The 18,339-nt window shown below is 36.7% G+C and overlaps 1 protein-coding gene across 9 annotated transcripts in view; it reads right to left on the reverse strand.

Annotated features, from left to right (window-relative positions):
* NBEA (neurobeachin) overlaps positions 1 to 18,339 on the reverse strand; it is a 678,194-nt gene that overhangs the window by 96,337 nt on the left and 563,518 nt on the right. For all 9 annotated transcript variants that reach the window (XM_032314437.1, XM_032314438.1, XM_032314436.1 and 6 more), the window contains 3 exons: positions 15,266 to 15,383; positions 14,836 to 14,938; positions 8,823 to 8,938 (listed from right to left, as the gene is read on the reverse strand). In XM_032314437.1, coding sequence (XP_032170328.1) covers positions 8,823 to 8,938; positions 14,836 to 14,938; positions 15,266 to 15,383 — 337 coding nt within the window. The remainder of the gene's footprint in view (positions 1 to 8,822; positions 8,939 to 14,835; positions 14,939 to 15,265; positions 15,384 to 18,339) is intronic.

Raw genomic sequence — 18,339 nt, forward strand, 5'->3', positions numbered from 1 at the left:
TGAAGATTCAGACTGATAAGAAAACACACAAGTTCGGAATCTTTATTAAGGTCTCGTGCATGAAAATGTTCTGGTAAAGCAGTATCACTGTAGAGTACAAAGTATAACATTCTAAAATTTGGAATGTATTATTGACAGCTACATATATGTCAGCCTAGGATGCTTGATGACTCTTGGCATTTTTTTTTTCTATATGTGTATGGATACAGAGAGTCCAGATTGGCTAGGCAGAGCTATTTCTGGGATTCAAACTGGGCCCATGGCATTTTTAGGGCCCTGTCAGTTTCTGGGTTACCATTCTACTTAAAAATCTGTAGGTTTTGGGACACCTGGGTGGCTCAGTGGGTTAAAGCCTCTGCCTTCGGCTCAGGTCATGATCCCAGGGTCCTGGGATCAAGCCCCACAGTCAGGCTCTGTGCTCAGCAGGGAGACTGCTTCCCTTCTCTCTCTCACCTGCCTCTCTGCCTATTTGTGATCTCTGTCTGTCAAATAAATAAATAAAGTCTTAAAAAAAAATCTGCAAGTTTCAATGAAAAATAGGTCTTTCGGTAGATAAGTGTATTTTTATAGAATAATGTTGTTATTATTTCTGTAACATATATTTATATTACTTATAGGAATAAAATAGTTGGAAATGAGATACCATAATTGTTTTTAAATTTTCTGATAAGGTTTAATTCCATATATACTAAGGGAAAAAACCTATCAAAATAAAATAAATAAAAAGCCCACTTATACTGTCTTAGTACTTAATTGTATCATATAACTACAAACAGCATAAAAATAAAGACCATATTTGAAGACACCAGCTTCTTAAAAGAAGTGACTTTCTAATATAGGAAACAATATAATGGTATTTCTGCAAAACAGGCAAAGAAAGAAACCATCATCTTTAAAACACACATACACAAAATTGATTGATGACATCAGTTACAGCTTATGGCAATTGCTCCGTCCTATGTTTTTTGCAATTCACTTTTACTAATCTATGGAAGTTTCCTTCAAAATAAATTCTAACAAAAATTTAGCAATATTTAAATTACTAAAGTTGATAGTAACATTCAAATTCTAATAAACAGAAGAAATTTTATCAATCAGTGTGCTTAATATAGCCAAACTTCTTTAAATAAAAATTTTTACATAAAACCTTTACTCCATGGATAGTCGATATAAATTTTTTATTTAAATTAAAAATGCACAATGTATTTAAAAATCACATGGAATGAAAAAGAATAAATGGCACTTCGGATTTTTAATTCAGGAATTAGCGTTGTTACTTAATTATTTTACTGAATATCTTTGTGAAATGAACAAAAAAACGACTGTTTACTAAATTAGGAAAAGAAGTGAAGTATTTCCAAAGTAATACCTGTTACTTGGAGGTACCTATTTATGAACTGTTCTGTTCTTTGTTTTTTTTTTGTTTTATGTTTTTTTTTTTTTTAAGGATAATTTGAAGTTTAGTAAATAACCTTGTGCTATAATTGGTAGGGTTCTATCCTTTTCCAGCAGTGGTAAGTGACGATTTTTTTTCTTTAACCTAACTATGCTTATAAGGTTTTATCTTAGAAGATGAATATTAAATATTGCAAGCCTATGACACTAATCTACTCAAACAATAAAAGTGAAGCACAGTAAATGAGATCTCAGAAACATTGGATCTGTTTCTTCATTTAAAAAAAAAACTTTTTAATTAAACCATCCAATTTAATGTTTTTATATGGCACTTTAGTTTTGAAGGTAAAGTGATCTAGAGACAGCTGACAAAGAAATTATAACTGCAATTCCTTGGTGAAAATGTTAATGACAGCAAAATATTGTTTAATTAGATGATTGCAGCATCTGGATTAACACTCTTTAAGAGCGATGTTCCTGTGCTTGTCTGCTTCTTCACACTTTACAGACATTTTGTCATCTCTAGGTCATTAGGAAAGAATTTTTAATGATTTTTCTAGAAGCAAGCAGTTCAAGTTACATCTAATTAGATGACAATAATAAGCCCAACACATGCAGTAGCTAAATATATACATAATTAACCAGGGAGGGCTTGTACATCACAGAGTAAAAAAGTGGAAAATGCTAAACAGGAGAAAAAGGTTGGGGTTGGGGAAGTTGTGCTGAATTCATTAGCTGATCATATGAAACACAACTCAAAAACCTTAATTCTCAGACCTAACAGAATCATTTATACAAAGCTCTGTTAGCAATCACTCTGCTATTTTCATAAATGCAAGAATGCCAGATTTTAACGTCTTGTTCATGGCAGTATCTAATAAGGTATAAAATGAGGCATAGGTTGTATTCTTCAGCACACAATGAACAAAAATTGGGTCCACGCCAGGAATTAAAGGTTGAAGCCACATTTTTATTTGAACTCTAAGCATCATTAAAACTTCTTCTATGTGTAAAAGAAGAAGAAGAAAGAAAAGAAAAAAAATTATTCTACATAAATCTTCCAAAACTTAAGTTCTTTGAAAATAAAAAAAGGCATGGGTTTCAAGAATAGTTACATAGATTATTCCAGAGTCCTGAGCTAGACTTTCATGCAGTTTTAAAAATCATGTCTTCCAAGAATATTTAATGAAATTGAAAAAGAAGAATATGAACCTCTAAGTGTAGCAAGTTCCCAATGAGATAGGACACATAGAAAAAGGAGAAAAACCACCAACACTGTTAAATGGGATGTATACACTGCTAGGCTTATGAGTAAGTTAATCTTTTAATTACTCTATCCCATATTTCCAATTCTTTTTTCTTTTTCTTTTTCTTTTTTTTTTTTTTAAGATTTTATTTATTTATTTGACAGAGATCACAAGTAGGCAGAGAGGCAGACAGAGAGAGAGAGGAGGAAGCAGGCTCCTTGCTGAACAGAGAACCCGATGCGGGGCTCAATCCCAGGACCCTGGGATCATGACCTGAGCTGAAGGCAGAGGCTTTAACCCACTGAGCCACCCAGGCACCCCCATATTTCCAATTTTCTATAGTGAGTATGTATTAAATTTATAAGAAGGCCATAGAAATCAAAGGCCATAAAAATATGTATGGGCTTTTAGGTGTCTTTTAGAAACAGTATGTTTTCTGAATTTTTGATAAACTTCTTTTACTATGTAAAGTAGTTTTACAAAACTCACCTATATAATATAAAATGTTTATTTATATGCAATTATGTGCATATACATATATCACATGAGGGTATAAGAAAATTTAATAATGCATCAATACTAAGACACTGCTGTTATATGCTTTATACAGAGTCTCATTTTTAAAAGCATCTAGAAAGAAGAATAGCAAAATAATGGAGGGCAAGAAATGAGGCATAAATATACTTTGTATTTTATGTTAAAATATATGTTAATATATTTTATGTTAAAATATATGTTAACATTTTATGTTAACATATATTTTATGTTAAAATAATATTTTGGAGAAAAAGGAAGTCTGAAAGTGTAAGACAGGAACCAAATTTTTTTTTTTTACAGAAAATGTAGATTTACTAAGTGACATTAGCCTGTATTTTTAAAAATGCGAAGCCAAGAAAGATTGTTTCCTCTTTCCAGATTCCCATTCTGTAACCCTTCTCTTTAATCCAGGAAATGTAAAGAATCTCTCATCTAGCAATTCTAGTAAATTCACATAATAGATCACACAATCAAGCACAACACTTGCAAAGCCTAAATATTAAATCAGTCCAATTTGAGGGATATTTACTTGGCAAAACTTTTTTTTTTTTTTTTCTCTGTAGCATTATCGTAATCTCATTAGAAAGATGAAAAACCGACATAAGGGGCGCCTGGGTGGCTCAGTCGTTAGGCATCTGCCTTCGGCTAAGGTCATGATCCCAGGGTCCTGGAATCAAGCCCTGCAACGGGCTTCCTGCTCAGCGGGGAGCCTTCTCCCTCTCCCACTCCCCCTGCTTGTGTTCTTTCTCTCACTGTCTCTCTCTCTCTCTGTGTCAAATAAATAAAATCTTAAAAAAAAAAGAAAAAAGAAAGAAAGAAAGAAAGGGAGGAAAGAAGGAAATGCTAAGGTCACATCGCCATAAATGTAATACAGACCTGTGATACATACAGTGCCATAGAAGGTGTGAGTGCTATAGAAGATTAATACGATTATCTTTAGGTATGTCTTCTAAAGAATATAGATACAGTGCAGTGGTCCTCAAAGTGGGGACCCTAGAACAGTGGCATCAGCATCACCTGGGGATTTGTCAGAAATTCAAATTCTTGAGCCCTACCCTCAACTACTGAGTCAGATCCTGTGGGCATGGGGCCCAACCATCCGAGCTGCAGCAAGCCCTCCAGGTGATTCTGGGAACCACGAGTATCCTGGATGCCGGGTTGGTGACCATGTTGCAGTCTTGTGGCTGGTGATACTCAGCTAAGTTCTCCCCAGGAGTTGCCGTTGTCAGAAGAAAGCCCCCTCCCCAGGGTCTGTCTCCTTCCCAGGAGCCTGCATCCAGTGACAGCAGTGTGGAGGAGGTAATGAAGGCCTGGCCTTCTTGTTTCAAGGCAAGACGACTCTGAAGAGATATATAGCTCCTGCATCCCTGTGGGACCTGCTGAGGCCTTTGCTGTACAACCCTGGGGTTCAGTTTCTCTTTAGTGGAGCTTCTCTATAAAACCATCACCTAAACCCTTGGTGCTGGTACGCAATACAAGATGGTACTCCTACTTAAAATTTCAGAATGTCGGCCAGGGAAGAACTGGCAGGATATATCCACGGAGGGTTCCTTAGGATATTTACATTCATAACTCTTTCCAACTGTCCTTCTATTTCTGTATCAAGGTTCATGTTGCCTGGATCATCATTATCGTAGACAAAATCCTTGAGCTAATTCAAAGCCCAGCATTTTTACAAGGCTCCCCCTTGAGTAGACTGGCTCAGCCCATCTCCCAATTCTGTAAACTTTTAGGACAGTTAATGGCACATAACAGCGTGCCCTCTTGTACGTTCCAAATGTCTTTATATGCAAATATTGTTCTGATAATCAGGCCTTAAATGGCTAGGGCAATGGTGCTCAAACTGCATATGCATCAAAACCATCTAGAAGGCTTGCTGAAGCGCAGAGAGCTGGGCCCCACTCCCGGGGTTTCTGAGTCAGTAGGGTTGAGGAGGAGGCTGAGGACAAGTGACACTGACACTGCCGGTCAGGGCGCCACACTTGTCAACCACTGAACTAGAACACCGCACTGTGATTTCTACTTTTTGTATAATGACACCGTATACGGAGTCATGCACTTCTCTTTCCCTCTCTCTCTCATTCTCTTTTTGCCATACCTGCTACCACTACTCTAACCCAGCTCTTCACCCCACGTCTTCTTTTCTCTTGGAATGCCCTCTGTTGACTTTCCACTGAATTCTTTCTCATACTACATTTTCCAATTTAAACGTTGTCTATGAGAAGCTTTTCCTGATCTCTTAGTTATAAGTAACGCCGTCTAGAACTGTGACTCCAAATGGCTTTGTAGATTCTCCCGTTCTAATAATGATCACTTCTCCTGGGATTGCTGGTGAGCACGGGTGTTTTGCTGACTACACTGCTCTCTCCAAAGGCAGAAACCATACTTTAGTTTTCCCTGCAGTGTCAGCACCCGAGTGTGTGTTCAGTAACTATTTACAAAAAGAACGGAATAAATTGACTTCGTATCTGGAGACCTGTCAAACTCTCCTATCAACTCTCCCCAACTTTAGGCTATCTCATTTCTGGTTCAGGCCATACACAGTTACCGGCTTAATTTTCCTAAAACTCCACCTGCATCCCCTTCCACTCCAAAATCACACTGACTCCTAAGATTCCAAGATCAGGCTCTTTACAATCTGGCTCTTCCTGATAGCTCCAATATTATCTGTTCTTATTCTCTGTTCCAGCCAAGATACGATTCTCATGTCCACTGAACACATCACATATCCGACTGGCAGAAATTTGTAAAGCTCTGCTCTTTTTTCCCTGCCCAGACAAACACATATTTAAAATTCCTCCACTCTACTTAGCTCTCACAGCATCCATTATTTACAGCTCTTATTCAGCACTTAATATCAGCTCTTAAAATGCTCTCTTATTTATGTATATTTCATTTACCCATCCAGTTGTAAGTGCTCTGCGTTCCTAGTCCCAATTTTATACTTCTTTTTAATCCACTGTCTACAACAGACAGGCTTTAATGTTTAGTTACAACCACTGTAAAGGAGAAGCCTATTAAAAGTCTTTTAAAAAAAAGTCAGTGGCCTCTACATTCTTTGTGTCATCAAATAACACAGACCCCAATGATTCAAAAGAGAGTAAAATGGCACTTAAATACCCCTATAACCTGCATGCTCTAGCTCCGAGACCCAAAGACTGTCTCAACCAGAAAAACAAGATGAAACAACAACACTGTCTGTCTTGCCCAGGTGTAGCTTTCAGAAAGGATCACAATGTTATACCTCCCTCCACACTGCAATCTTTCCCAGCTTGACGGAGAAGCTCCCAGAAAGCAACAGGCTTGCGGCGGGCAGTGGCTGTAGGTGGTACTGTATACCACACCATAAAGTACATCGGACACCAGTAAAATGTAGTGGGGAAGGACAGAAACCAGGTGAGTCCTTTAATACAATGAACTGGACCACATTCCAACCAGAAAGACGGCGAGAATCCCACTTTGGACTAGCAGAATAGCTTAATATGAATGCCGGCTCCACTGGAAACTGAGCCATGAGTGAGTCTGACCCTCGTCTTCCAGTTTTACATATGACAGCTCCAAGCAGCTTGCACAGCCAAGGAAAAAACCACATGACCATCTATGACACATGGTAGACAATGAGCATTGCTATATTTCTCGAGGATAACACAAAAGCCTAACATATCGAATATGGAAAAATACTGCAGAAGACTGGAAAGAGAACATTATCCTAAAAATCAGGTTAAGTGCCATGTAGCTGAAAGTAATATACTGCACTACCAAGAAGAAAATTTTAATAGGGTTTGAAATCCTTCATAATATGCAAAATATATGGACTCCAAAAAGTAAGAGTTTAATAAGAATATGGATCCTGGGTAGTAAATCATATTGACAGAGGTAGGCAATGAATGAGGACTAAATTGAGTTAAAGTTGAGAATTCAATGTTGATTCGTTTTTTAGTTTGAAATATACTTTAGAGGGTTTAAAAAATTTAAACCTGTCTCTAGGAGAATTAATAACAAGATGTCTACATTCTAAATCACTAACAAAGTGGGCAAAAATGTATAAGCTAAAGAAAAACAAAATATAAAAACAAGGAAACATTTTAAAAACAATAATATAAAATGAGGTGATAGAAGACCAAACATACCACTTATTATGACAGAGGTGAACATATTAAATATGGTATGGAAAGACTGAAGTCTAAGATGGGGTCAAAACTTGACATTCCACCTGTGCTCTAGGACAAAGTTGGCATATCTGAGATTCTGTCTTTTTTCTCTTTGGCGCTGAAGCTTCTTTCTGCTACATTACGCTCTTAGCTGAATATGCTAATGAAGTTTTTTACATTTCGGATATTTAAGTTCACTCGATCCATGTAAGAAATGCTAATTAAACAGTATAACCCATTTCCTGTGTCTTTGAGGGAGTAAATAGGTTTCTTCAAGATATAAACATCATGCACACTGATATATATATATAGATATATACACACACGTATATATACAACTATGTGATGGGAATATCATAAAGATACGTGTGTGTATATATATATGTGCATAAAATAAATACTAAATAAATACTAATAAATACTAAAATTAAAATTTATGCAATAATCCTTTGGTTGTACCTCTAGTTTCCTATTAGCAAAGGCATTAACATTACAATGTTTTAAGTGATTAAAGTGCAAAACCATTTCCAACAACTCTTTTATTCCTTTTTGTTCACAAATTGCGTTCTCCTGCCTATCTAATACAAATCTATATCTCCCATATTTAATATGCATGTCCTTAAAGCATCCATATTCACACATATATGATCGATTTAAAGAGTGCTATTACACACTTATCCTTTTAAGCAATTATTCAGAGAACATGGCTCTAAATTCATGCTTCTGAGCCTTTATTCATAATAGAACAATAACCAAAGGGAAGCATGTGTATTTATGTAGTTACTTCAATTCATCTGCTTCCAAAAAGTTTTTGTAGAGCCTGATTTATAGAAGTAAACTTCTTGTAATTCAACAAGAAGGGCTTCTGGAGCTTAATTTAGGAAAAAAGAAAGAGGTACTTAAATCTCATAAACATGTTTAACCACTGACAGCCTGTGATTTAGCAGAAAAACAAAGCCACTGCCTTCTTCTAATTTACAAGCATGGCACTGCTGAGGTTGATGGCAGTTACTCATCATTTAGAAAGCCAATCTGATTTTATATTTTTATTTGAAGATTTCAAGAAAAAAAGATCCTGTAACCCAATCATGCCATAATCCAGGTGACATCTGTACTAGGCAGAATCCTGTTGTTATTCTCCTGTCTAGCTGCTATTGCTGAGAATGACAAAGTAGGGAAATTACATTTTCCCATTATTATTTCCAGACACTTTCTGGCAATGGTTTGTTGACTCTAATAAACCTTCAGACAAAGCTGTCAGCAAAGGAAATGGCAAAAGGAGAGCAAGGAAAAGCCTCTTCAACAACAAATGCATCTAAAACCTCAGTACCAGCCTGTGAAGTTTCTGATAACATTTAACATGAGTGCTTCAATATTTATTCTAATGCCGTATTTGAATTCCAAGGGAAAAAAATGTAGTCCATCAAGTCATATTACCGATGATTTTGATGAACACAAACATATTATGAAATGAAAGAATGAGATGTCTTACCTGCTATAGTGTTAAGGAACATCAAATATTCGAAGTTGGAAATTTCCCTTCTTTGCCAGCGCTGAGTCATGTTGGAAGATTTATAAAGCTGTCGAGGAGTGGCCAGTGATATCCTCCTAGCAATTAAGCAAACCATAACAAACGTAGTCTCTTTTAAGTAATGACTTTTAAAAATCAATATTAACTAATACATTGGTTTAATATCAATCCATTTAAAGTAATTCATGGTTTATCCTTAGGGAAATTTAAAATACATCTTAATTGCAGATATTAGCAATCTTCAAAAATTCTACTACAGAAAAGATACATTTAGAGACTCAGGATAAACCACTATGAAAACACCTATTTGCATAATATGGCTGCAAATGGGTATTTTATAAGTCAACAAGAATGAAAAGGTAAAACTACACTCAAGATAATTAAGCAGGTTTTCAACAGTACAGCAAATCTTTCCCATGCTAATAAGCTAAGTAGGTATAGGTAGTCAGGTACCATCTTACAAGCATTTGACTGAAACTTCATATAATCATGGCGGCCACTTCTACTCCTAACCACCGCCCCCCAACCCCCATACACAGAGTGTGCATCTGTGTACAGCCTCTACCCACACCACACATAGCCCTCTCATGATACAAACTACAAGGTGGGAACTTTGAAAACATATGAATTCAGAAGGAGGGACACGGGAATAGCTTAAGGGAATAAAATCGGGACAGTTTGTGTAAATGATGAACGTTTTAAGGTTCACTGTGTTTATCTAAGAAATAATGAAAGTGAACTCTATTTGTAAAAGTATGATAAAGCTACTGAGTTTCTAGAATGATCATTACCTATGACAAAGGTTCCTAAACTTTTTCAGTTCATTAGACCCTTAGTGTGTCAGGAATTTTTCATGTTATCCTGAGGCCAGGAGAAACACCCAACAGTTCTGTTTATTAATTAGCTATATCTAAATAATACTTATGTCTTAACAACTCAGTAGCTGTTTGAAAACTCCTAAACTGAAAGAAAAACAATATTTTTACTTTATTCTTAAATAACCACAAATACTTACTAAAGGGCTGTGTGCCCCTGGTGGATACTGCAGAGCTTCTGAAGCCTCAGAGTCACATCAGACCCCACCACCTTCACCCCTGCTCCACATGGAGTTTCATGCAGCTCTTGTTTCTTATCACAGCAACTCCCCAAAACTGGTTCACAAAGCTAAGACGTCACGGGAAAGAGTGCAGTGCTATCTAATGTTCAAATGTAGAACTAACTCCAGCTAATAGTCTGTGCATTGAGAGATGTTGCTGTGTTCCCTTGAAAAGGATGAATTGACCTCCAGCACCCTGTGAATTCACGGTGACATCCCATTCCTTCATGCTCCGTTTGTGAACTGCAGACTTAAGACTATTTCTGTCTCATGTATTAGTATCAAATTTTTTATTCACATGGAATCCTAATAGGTACCATCTTGTACATAGTAGGAGTTAAAATATGTGTTAGCTGAAGAAAAAGAGGGATGGAAAGGAACTTTTTATCTCAAATTCAAATCTGAATTAAGAATTTCAGAATCATTAGGTGTAACTTAATGTTTAAAATATTGACATTTTTGCAGAATTGTCTTAGCAACATATATTTTGACTCCTACTGACTCCAAAGGAACTGTATGAGTTTAATGATTCACTTCAGTGCAATGGTAAATGGTATGTATGTTTCATACTTCAAGTCTAAAGTTCAGTACAGTCCTCAATTAATTTGCAATGATTTTCACAGTGCTTCCAGATTTTGATCCATACTGGTACCGATATTCAAAATCTTCCCAGCTATACTTCCACTCACATAACTATTTCATGTTACAAATTTTAGCCCTGATCCTGATGTTGTCATGGCAACATGCAAAGCTAGTCTCTGAATTATCAAGGAATTAATAAGCTATGCTTAGTCCAATTTTCATTGTGCTACTATTATAATTGTATGCCTAGTCTAATTTGCACAGTATTACAATTATAATCATATTCTCACTATTCTGACTAAAATTTTTACCTGTGGCTAAAAGCAATGCATATAACAAAGTTTTGAATTCTTTTGTTGACATTTTGAACCCAAACAATTAAAGAAGAAAATTGTTGATCTGGAAATAATTCTGACCATCAAAAACACCACCAGATCAAAAACCAAACAAATCCTATCAAGTATAAATAATGGAAATTATGGGGGAAAGTTATTATGTCATTCTTAGAGTATGTGACGGTGAGGAGGAATGTGGCCATGGGAAATGAATTGAGAAAAGCAGGTCAGGGGAAAGGATCAGATTTTCCTATTTACTGCTCCGTGTTTCCCACTATAAACTCATTGAGAGCAGGAGCCTTGTTTTACTTATTGTTATATGCTGAGCATTTAGCAATGTTTAGTATATAGTGGGCTCTCGATACTACATGACTTGAATTACTTGTCACCCTGAAAGAAAATATGGCTGAAGAGAAAGGTGATGATAAAAAATTAAATAACTCAACCAGATGAAGAAGAAAAATGGAAAAGAGTAAATCAATAGGGCTTTCCCAAATAACCCATAATAACTTTAGATAGTAGAATGAGGATGGCTGGTATGTATTGGGGCTATAGTAGGATGCTTTTAGAAGCAGGGGATAAGGTGAAGACAAAATTGCCCTCCTGAGAATAAAAACTATTATGTACCATAACAAAAGGTGACCATTTAAAATCAGCAATCCTATGGATACAACCAGGTGTATCCTTAGTAAGTGAAGAATCTGATTAAATCCAAAGTTAATTGATTGTACCATCTGAATAGAAAAATACATTAACCAAATGCTAATAATCAACATGGAATCTAGAATATGGGCATATTTTTGCCAGTATTTTTCCATCATTTTGCAGGGGTGAAGGTGTTGTTCTTATGACCAGCATGGGAAACTGTGACAGATGACACAGGATAGAAATTGAGAATGAGCTATGATTTTGGGCAAGATAAGTAACTTATCTAAATTAAAGTCTTCTTCTCTGTAAAATGGGATATGAATCACATTGTTTTAGGAATGTGGTTGTTTTAAGAATTAAGGGCAAAGAGCTCCCTTTTGTCATATAAGGACATGGGGAGAAAATGGTCATCTGTGAACCAGAAAGTAGGTTCTAGTCAGACCCCAAAATTGCTGGCATCTTGATCTTAGACTTCCTAGCCACCAGAATGTCAAGAAATTAGTTTTTATTGTTTATAAACCAAAAATGAAGAAAGAAAGAGAGAAAGGAAGGAAAGAAAGAATGAACAAAAAGCAACAATCTGATCTGTAATGTGATCTCTTTGAAGGGCTTGCCCAAGAAGTGGCTTAAATGATAAGCGAAGTCAATTATTCAAGCAGTATACCTGCCTTTGAATTTGGTAAACTTTTTTTTATTTATAAATCTTACAGATTTAGTTTAGAGTAAGCTCCCTAGAGTCTGATAAACTCTGTTTAAACTGCTAAAATCCAATGTCAAGAAAACAAAACAGACAATGAAGCTCTTGGTGATTCTACCATAATACTCTCAGCTGGGAGGCTTCCACTGGTAGGATCCAGACATCGTCCCTTCTCTTTGACAATTCTCTAAATATAACAGGACTTACATATCACACACACACGTGTTTATGGGAATGTGTGCATAGATCTATTTACCTACCCTCCTACCCACCTCCCAACTTATCTATATCTGTGTGTACGTGTTGCATATACGTGTACAGAGTGTATGTGTTAATAGTTTATAAAATGTCTTCACTTTATGATCTCAAGACATTCATAAAACATCTCTTTTCAGGGATACCGTCTCCATTTTATAGCAGATGAAACTGTCATTCCTCTTGCCCAGTGTTCTTCATCCTTTCCACTAATATGAATTGAGTTCCTCCTAAGTAAGGCTCTGTTAGTGCTACCTAGACAGTAAGGGGCAGGACTCAGCCTAGATTCAGTGTTTCTCCTTCCCCTATCTACTGCTTCTAAGGCTATATATCATAGGAAATGCGTAAAATTGAACTTCTGAGAGTATCATTAGGAAACTAAGAATGAGTTGAGGGGAGGGGAACAAAGGACCAGAGGGGTTTAAGATAGAATGGTTGTTTGAAGCCACAGCAAACTCCAAACTACTAACCATCTATTTTGTTTCCAGTTTTTCAATCAAGAAGGATAATCTTCCAACAGCCAAAGGGAGACCAAAGTTACCAAAGGAGACCAAAGGAATTATACTCATAATAGATAAGGGAGAGAAAACAAGAGCTTCCGTTGTTTTAAATGCACCCAGGTCCAGACAAGTCCAAAAGCATGGAAGGAACTTATACACATCATTGAGAAACCCCTATTGGTAATCTCTGAAGAAACATGATCATTAAGAAAGATGTCAGGAGGCAGAAGATCATTAAAAAAAAAAAAAAGGATGAAATCTATTTGTCAGTTCTTAATGTCAATTCCTGGAAAAATTCTTGCATTGACAATTAAACAAACAGTTTGAAAGCACTTGGGAAAGGAAGCAGTCATTACATGAGTTAGCTTCGATTCGGTAAGAACAAGTCTGGCAAAACTAACCTCATTTTCTTTTTTTTTTTTTTTTTTTTTTGATAGATTAAATGCATTTTTCCTTTGACCTGTATTCTACAGAAGTACTTCTTCATTACCCACTAATGTCTTAATTTAATCTTGTCATTCTGCTAGTAAATAGCCTAGCATGTACATACATGTCAGTGAACTGGTCTTACACTGTGAGCTTAATACGAGAGCCGGTGCACTGAGATGGAAGGTAACTCCAGCTGAGTAGCACCTAGAAAGCACCTCAGCAATTAGGCACTGTGTTAGGTGCTTTGGATGAAAGAGAAGTAAGACACAGTCCGTGTCTTTTAAATGTCTGTAGCCTGTTTAAGGGAAGATAGACAAAGATTAGTTTTTCTTTCCCTCCATGCTGGGCTCTGCAATAATTCCCATGGACACAGTGGGCCATGCAGAAGAAGACACTGTTGTTTGTTTGTCCAAAGCTCGGTTCTTTCTTTCTTGCCACCAGGAAACCTATTTTGTTCAAGTAGGAGGTGGCAAGGAGTTCAGAGGTATAGTTTACCCTGAGTCTTACCCAGGGGATGATTGGCCAAAGTCAGTCAACTCACTCTGCTTCGGCAGTGATTGTTTTAAGGACAGGAAGGTGACCCCATTCAGGCTGAGGGGACCTGAGATAAAGACTGTGGGAGGCATATGACAAATATATTCTTTCCTAAAACATAGAAGTTCAATGAGAAATCCTTTGTGCTTTTTCCCCACCTAATGCATTTGGTGAAACTGTGGTGTCTGGAGCACTAGCGGTGATTTTGTGAATATGAAGTCAACTGAGGCTCCTCACATCACTGAACCTCTGAGCCAGGACTGACAACTCCTTAACTCCAGACCTTTTATAAAATAAGACTCAAACAGCAAAACATCTTTTTGTTTAAGCCATTTTTAGAGAGGTATTCAGTTACTTGACTAACTGAATTTAGTGATACACATAATTACTGTGTTATCTATTAGATCAGTATCTTTCAATAAAATAAGATTTCAAATGATATTTTAAAATAATAGGATGAAAGATTTAGGAAATGGCTAAAAGTACATAATCATTCACGACTATTAATCTCCATAAATTCTCATTTTCATAAAGAAGCATGTATACATAGCATTTACAAAAACAACTTACATGTGATTAAAGAAAATTTAATCACAAATACCATGAAGCTTTTGGCATATTTTTTGTAAGATGTTAAGCAAAAATGTGTTAATTATATGCTAGCTATGATATGCAGTCAACTTTTTTGCTTTCTCATTTACATATGTGTTAAAGAAACCTATACACCAACTATTCTGTCATTCTTAAAATAGCTAATTTCTTTCCGTACAAATGGCTTACAGAGAAAAATTTCTTGGTTCTCAAAATAATTATAATGGTATAACCTTATTTATATTTGTCATATTGAGATTAAAGTATGTTAACGAACCACAGATAACGTGTAATATGATATAATTACCTGGCTTGTGGCAAACCATAGCTGGTCCCTACTCCAACCCGAGGCAAACTATAGACAACTTTTTTTACTGTTGCTTGGTCAGGGAAATTAAACATAACCGAGGCTGTGGTAAGAAGAAAAAACATGATTTAGAAAACCACAGGAGAGCTAACCATCAATTTCAGAAATCACTTTCAAGTGCCTCTCATGATTTATTTGTAGAGGTAATGAATCTTCATGGAAAATCAGTTTTCTGTATAACTTTATCCATGAGAAATCTAGGATTAACATTTTTAATTAAGCAAATTAACTTTTACTTTTATTTTTGTTTTAATGAGGGCATATCAAAGAGAGAAATATAGCAGGGAAAAATGAAGACTGTATCACACCATGTAAATAAATAACATCCAAATATGAGCACATTTATTTCCAAATACTTAAGGGGCCTTACTTCGGTTTGCCATAAATACTTCCAAAGCAGTGTTTTGTAGAAGATAACGTCTTGAAAATACAGCTCGTATCTCGCTGAACATCCATTTTCCATGAAGTCCTTCAGTGTACGCAAGAACCTAAAATAAATCGTTTAAAGGGAAGGGTCAATCAGTAAAATGTGTGTCTAAGACTTAGTCTGACAATATCTTAGACAGTACTCTATAAAGGTCAGTAAATTAGGGATTACCTTCCTGAATTCATGATAGATCACAACACTGTCAATCATTTGATTCTGTATAGAGTATTTGCAAAATTTCTACCTTTCTAAATTTTCTTAGTTGCCTCATGAAGAAATGAAGGAGCAGAAAAATTATATGTTCAAAGTCACCCTGTGACTTAAGACAGAAAATATATTCTATTTTCATCTAGTATATAATCAGGTGGACAAGGTAACCTGACATACGCTGTTGGTTCTTTTCCAACATTTGTTTTGTTCCTTCATCCTCACTTAATGGAAGCTCAGTTAGCCCCAGTACCCATGTGGTCTATGCCAGTCAATGGATCATGGTTGGTCTGTGGCAGGGGTAGCAAGTATTTTTGGTAAATGGACAAATAGCAAATATTTTTAGATTTTAAAAGCCATATGGTCCCTACCACAACTACTCAGCTTTGCCATTATAGAGTGAAAGCAGTCACAGACAATGTATAAATGAATGGGTGTGGCTGTGTTCCCATAAAACTTTATATATAACAACAAGTGTGGCCTGAATTTGGTCCTGGGGCCAATCTGTCTGATCCACAGTCTAAGCCAATCATGGCGAAGGCATGCTTTCTCCAATTGCCTTGAAACTAGAGGTGAGGACATTTGACCCGAAACTGGCTAATGAGAACAAAACCAGAGTCACTTAGGGATGTATCAGCTGATAAAATGAGTTATTCGTAGCTGGTACACTCTTTTCCCCTTCTTTCTTGGGTGGAGATATAATGGCAGAAACTGTAGCAGCGATTGAATAACCATGAGAGGAAAGCCAAGGGAATTGCAGCGAGGTTGGCCTGAACACTGAGTTAGTGAAACACACTCAGCAACCCCCACATCTGCACTTCCTGTTACACGATATAGTTAAGTCCATACTCGATAAAGGCACTGCAGTCAAAAATGCAACAAATGCATTCCCTCCTGATACACCGATGTATAGTCACTATACAAAACACATTTCTATTTGCATTACTATATATAATCTACTACATTTACATTTGCTTCGGTGAAATCAAAACCGGTTGAATTCTACGTGCATGGTATTTCTTAAGCTTTGCAAACAAGTTATGAATTCCCTTTTTACATTTCTTTTCTCTAGAAAAAAAAATATGATCCTTTAGTCTTGCATATTTTGAAAATTCCATTTTCTAAATCCTTAATTCAGTTTTTGTCTTTCCCTAGATGCTAGAAAGTTTTGGAGGCAGTCAGACATTTATTTAAATCCTGAAATGTTTTGGAGCCAGGCAGACTCCTATTGAAATCTTGGCTCTGCTATGCAGCAGTTATAGGACCTTGGAAAAATTATTTAACTCCATCTGATTTTCATCATCTGAAAAACAGTGATAATACTACTATTATTGGTTGGTCTAAGCAGAGACAATGAACCTTAAGTGCACGGTCTTAGTTATTATTTAAGTCCTGTTTATAAGTTTATAGATCTTTATGGTTGAGCATAAAACGACAACAACTGTTACTTTGACTTCTAAATGTAAAACTATACATTTCACAAACGGGTTATAGTGACTTGCCACAATTTATATCAATAAATTCTTAATCTGATGCAATGTTCTCCAGACTTGAATTTCACAGACTGGTATAATTTTTTTTTTTAATTTATTTATTTGACAGACAGAGATCACAAGTAGGCAGAGAGGCAGGCAGAGAAAGGAGGAAGCAGGCTCTCCGCTGAGCAGAGAGCCGGATGCGGGGCTCAATCCCAGGACCCTGAGATCATGACCCGAGCTGAAGGCAGAGGCTTTAACCCACTGAGCCACCCAGGCGCCCCCGGTATAATTTTCTTTTTAATGGGAAGAGTACTGATACAAGATTGATAACTTTTTTTTGTCAAGCAGGGAAAATTTTAAGATAAATAAAACACCCAAAACAACAAAAACAATCTTCCACATGACCATTACTTTGCTAAAAAATGTAACTATTAAGGTCTTTTGAAAACCCAAACAGTACAATGATAGTTTTGAACAGTTTTGAAAACCCAAACAGTACCATCTCAGAAAAAAGGAGAGAGCTTTTCACAAAAGCTGTGTTGGCACCTTTCTAGGAAAGCCATTGTGCCAGGAGGATGGGGACAAAAGACCACACACACACACACACACACACACACACACACCCTTCACTCACATGTTTACTTCTTCTCCTCTTTGGGAATGATGCGATGTATATTTGATCTGTATTCCTTTCCATTATTTTACTTCTAGCAGGCAGGTAGTTCACAAACACATGCAAACACGCAGGAGTTAGTCTGACTCCTTAAGCACTCCCTGTAACCCCAAAGCTGGTCTCACCGACTTTGCCGGTTATCACTGGATTGTTTTCCAGCCTCAAGTTCACCCTTAATTGCTCGTTCTCTGAAAATAAATCCGTACCCTTTGTTTTTGCTTTGCTAACTGGCATGATGTTAAGCTTTGTCTAAAAGGACACTGAAGAAATAAATTAAAAAAAAAAAAAAAAAGAATCAAAAAAAAAAAAAAAAGAAAGAAAGAAAAAGGACACTAAAGACACACTGCATGGCAGACAAAGGGGTTTTCAGTGCTGGTGCTGGCGAGCTCACTCGGCAGCTTCCGGCAGAACCTGGGGCTTCTCCAGGGCCTGGCCCCTGCAGCGTGTGATGGCCAACCGCATCCAGCCACTTGAAGGTTTTTCCTGTACTTCCCTCTGCCCCGGGCAGTTTTGTAGCAGAGTGCCTCTGGTGAGAACCCCTCCCAAGAACAGTTTCAACGACTCCCTCGAAGGTAGATTTCTGTAAAGTTCTGGAGCGCAGAGCTCCAGCAAGTACCCGAGCAGAGCCCTGGAGTGACTTCTCCATCCTTCCGGGAGCT

This window comes from Mustela erminea, chromosome 15, assembly GCF_009829155.1.
Source record: "Mustela erminea isolate mMusErm1 chromosome 15, mMusErm1.Pri, whole genome shotgun sequence".
Taxonomy (NCBI): domain Eukaryota; kingdom Metazoa; phylum Chordata; class Mammalia; order Carnivora; family Mustelidae; genus Mustela; species Mustela erminea.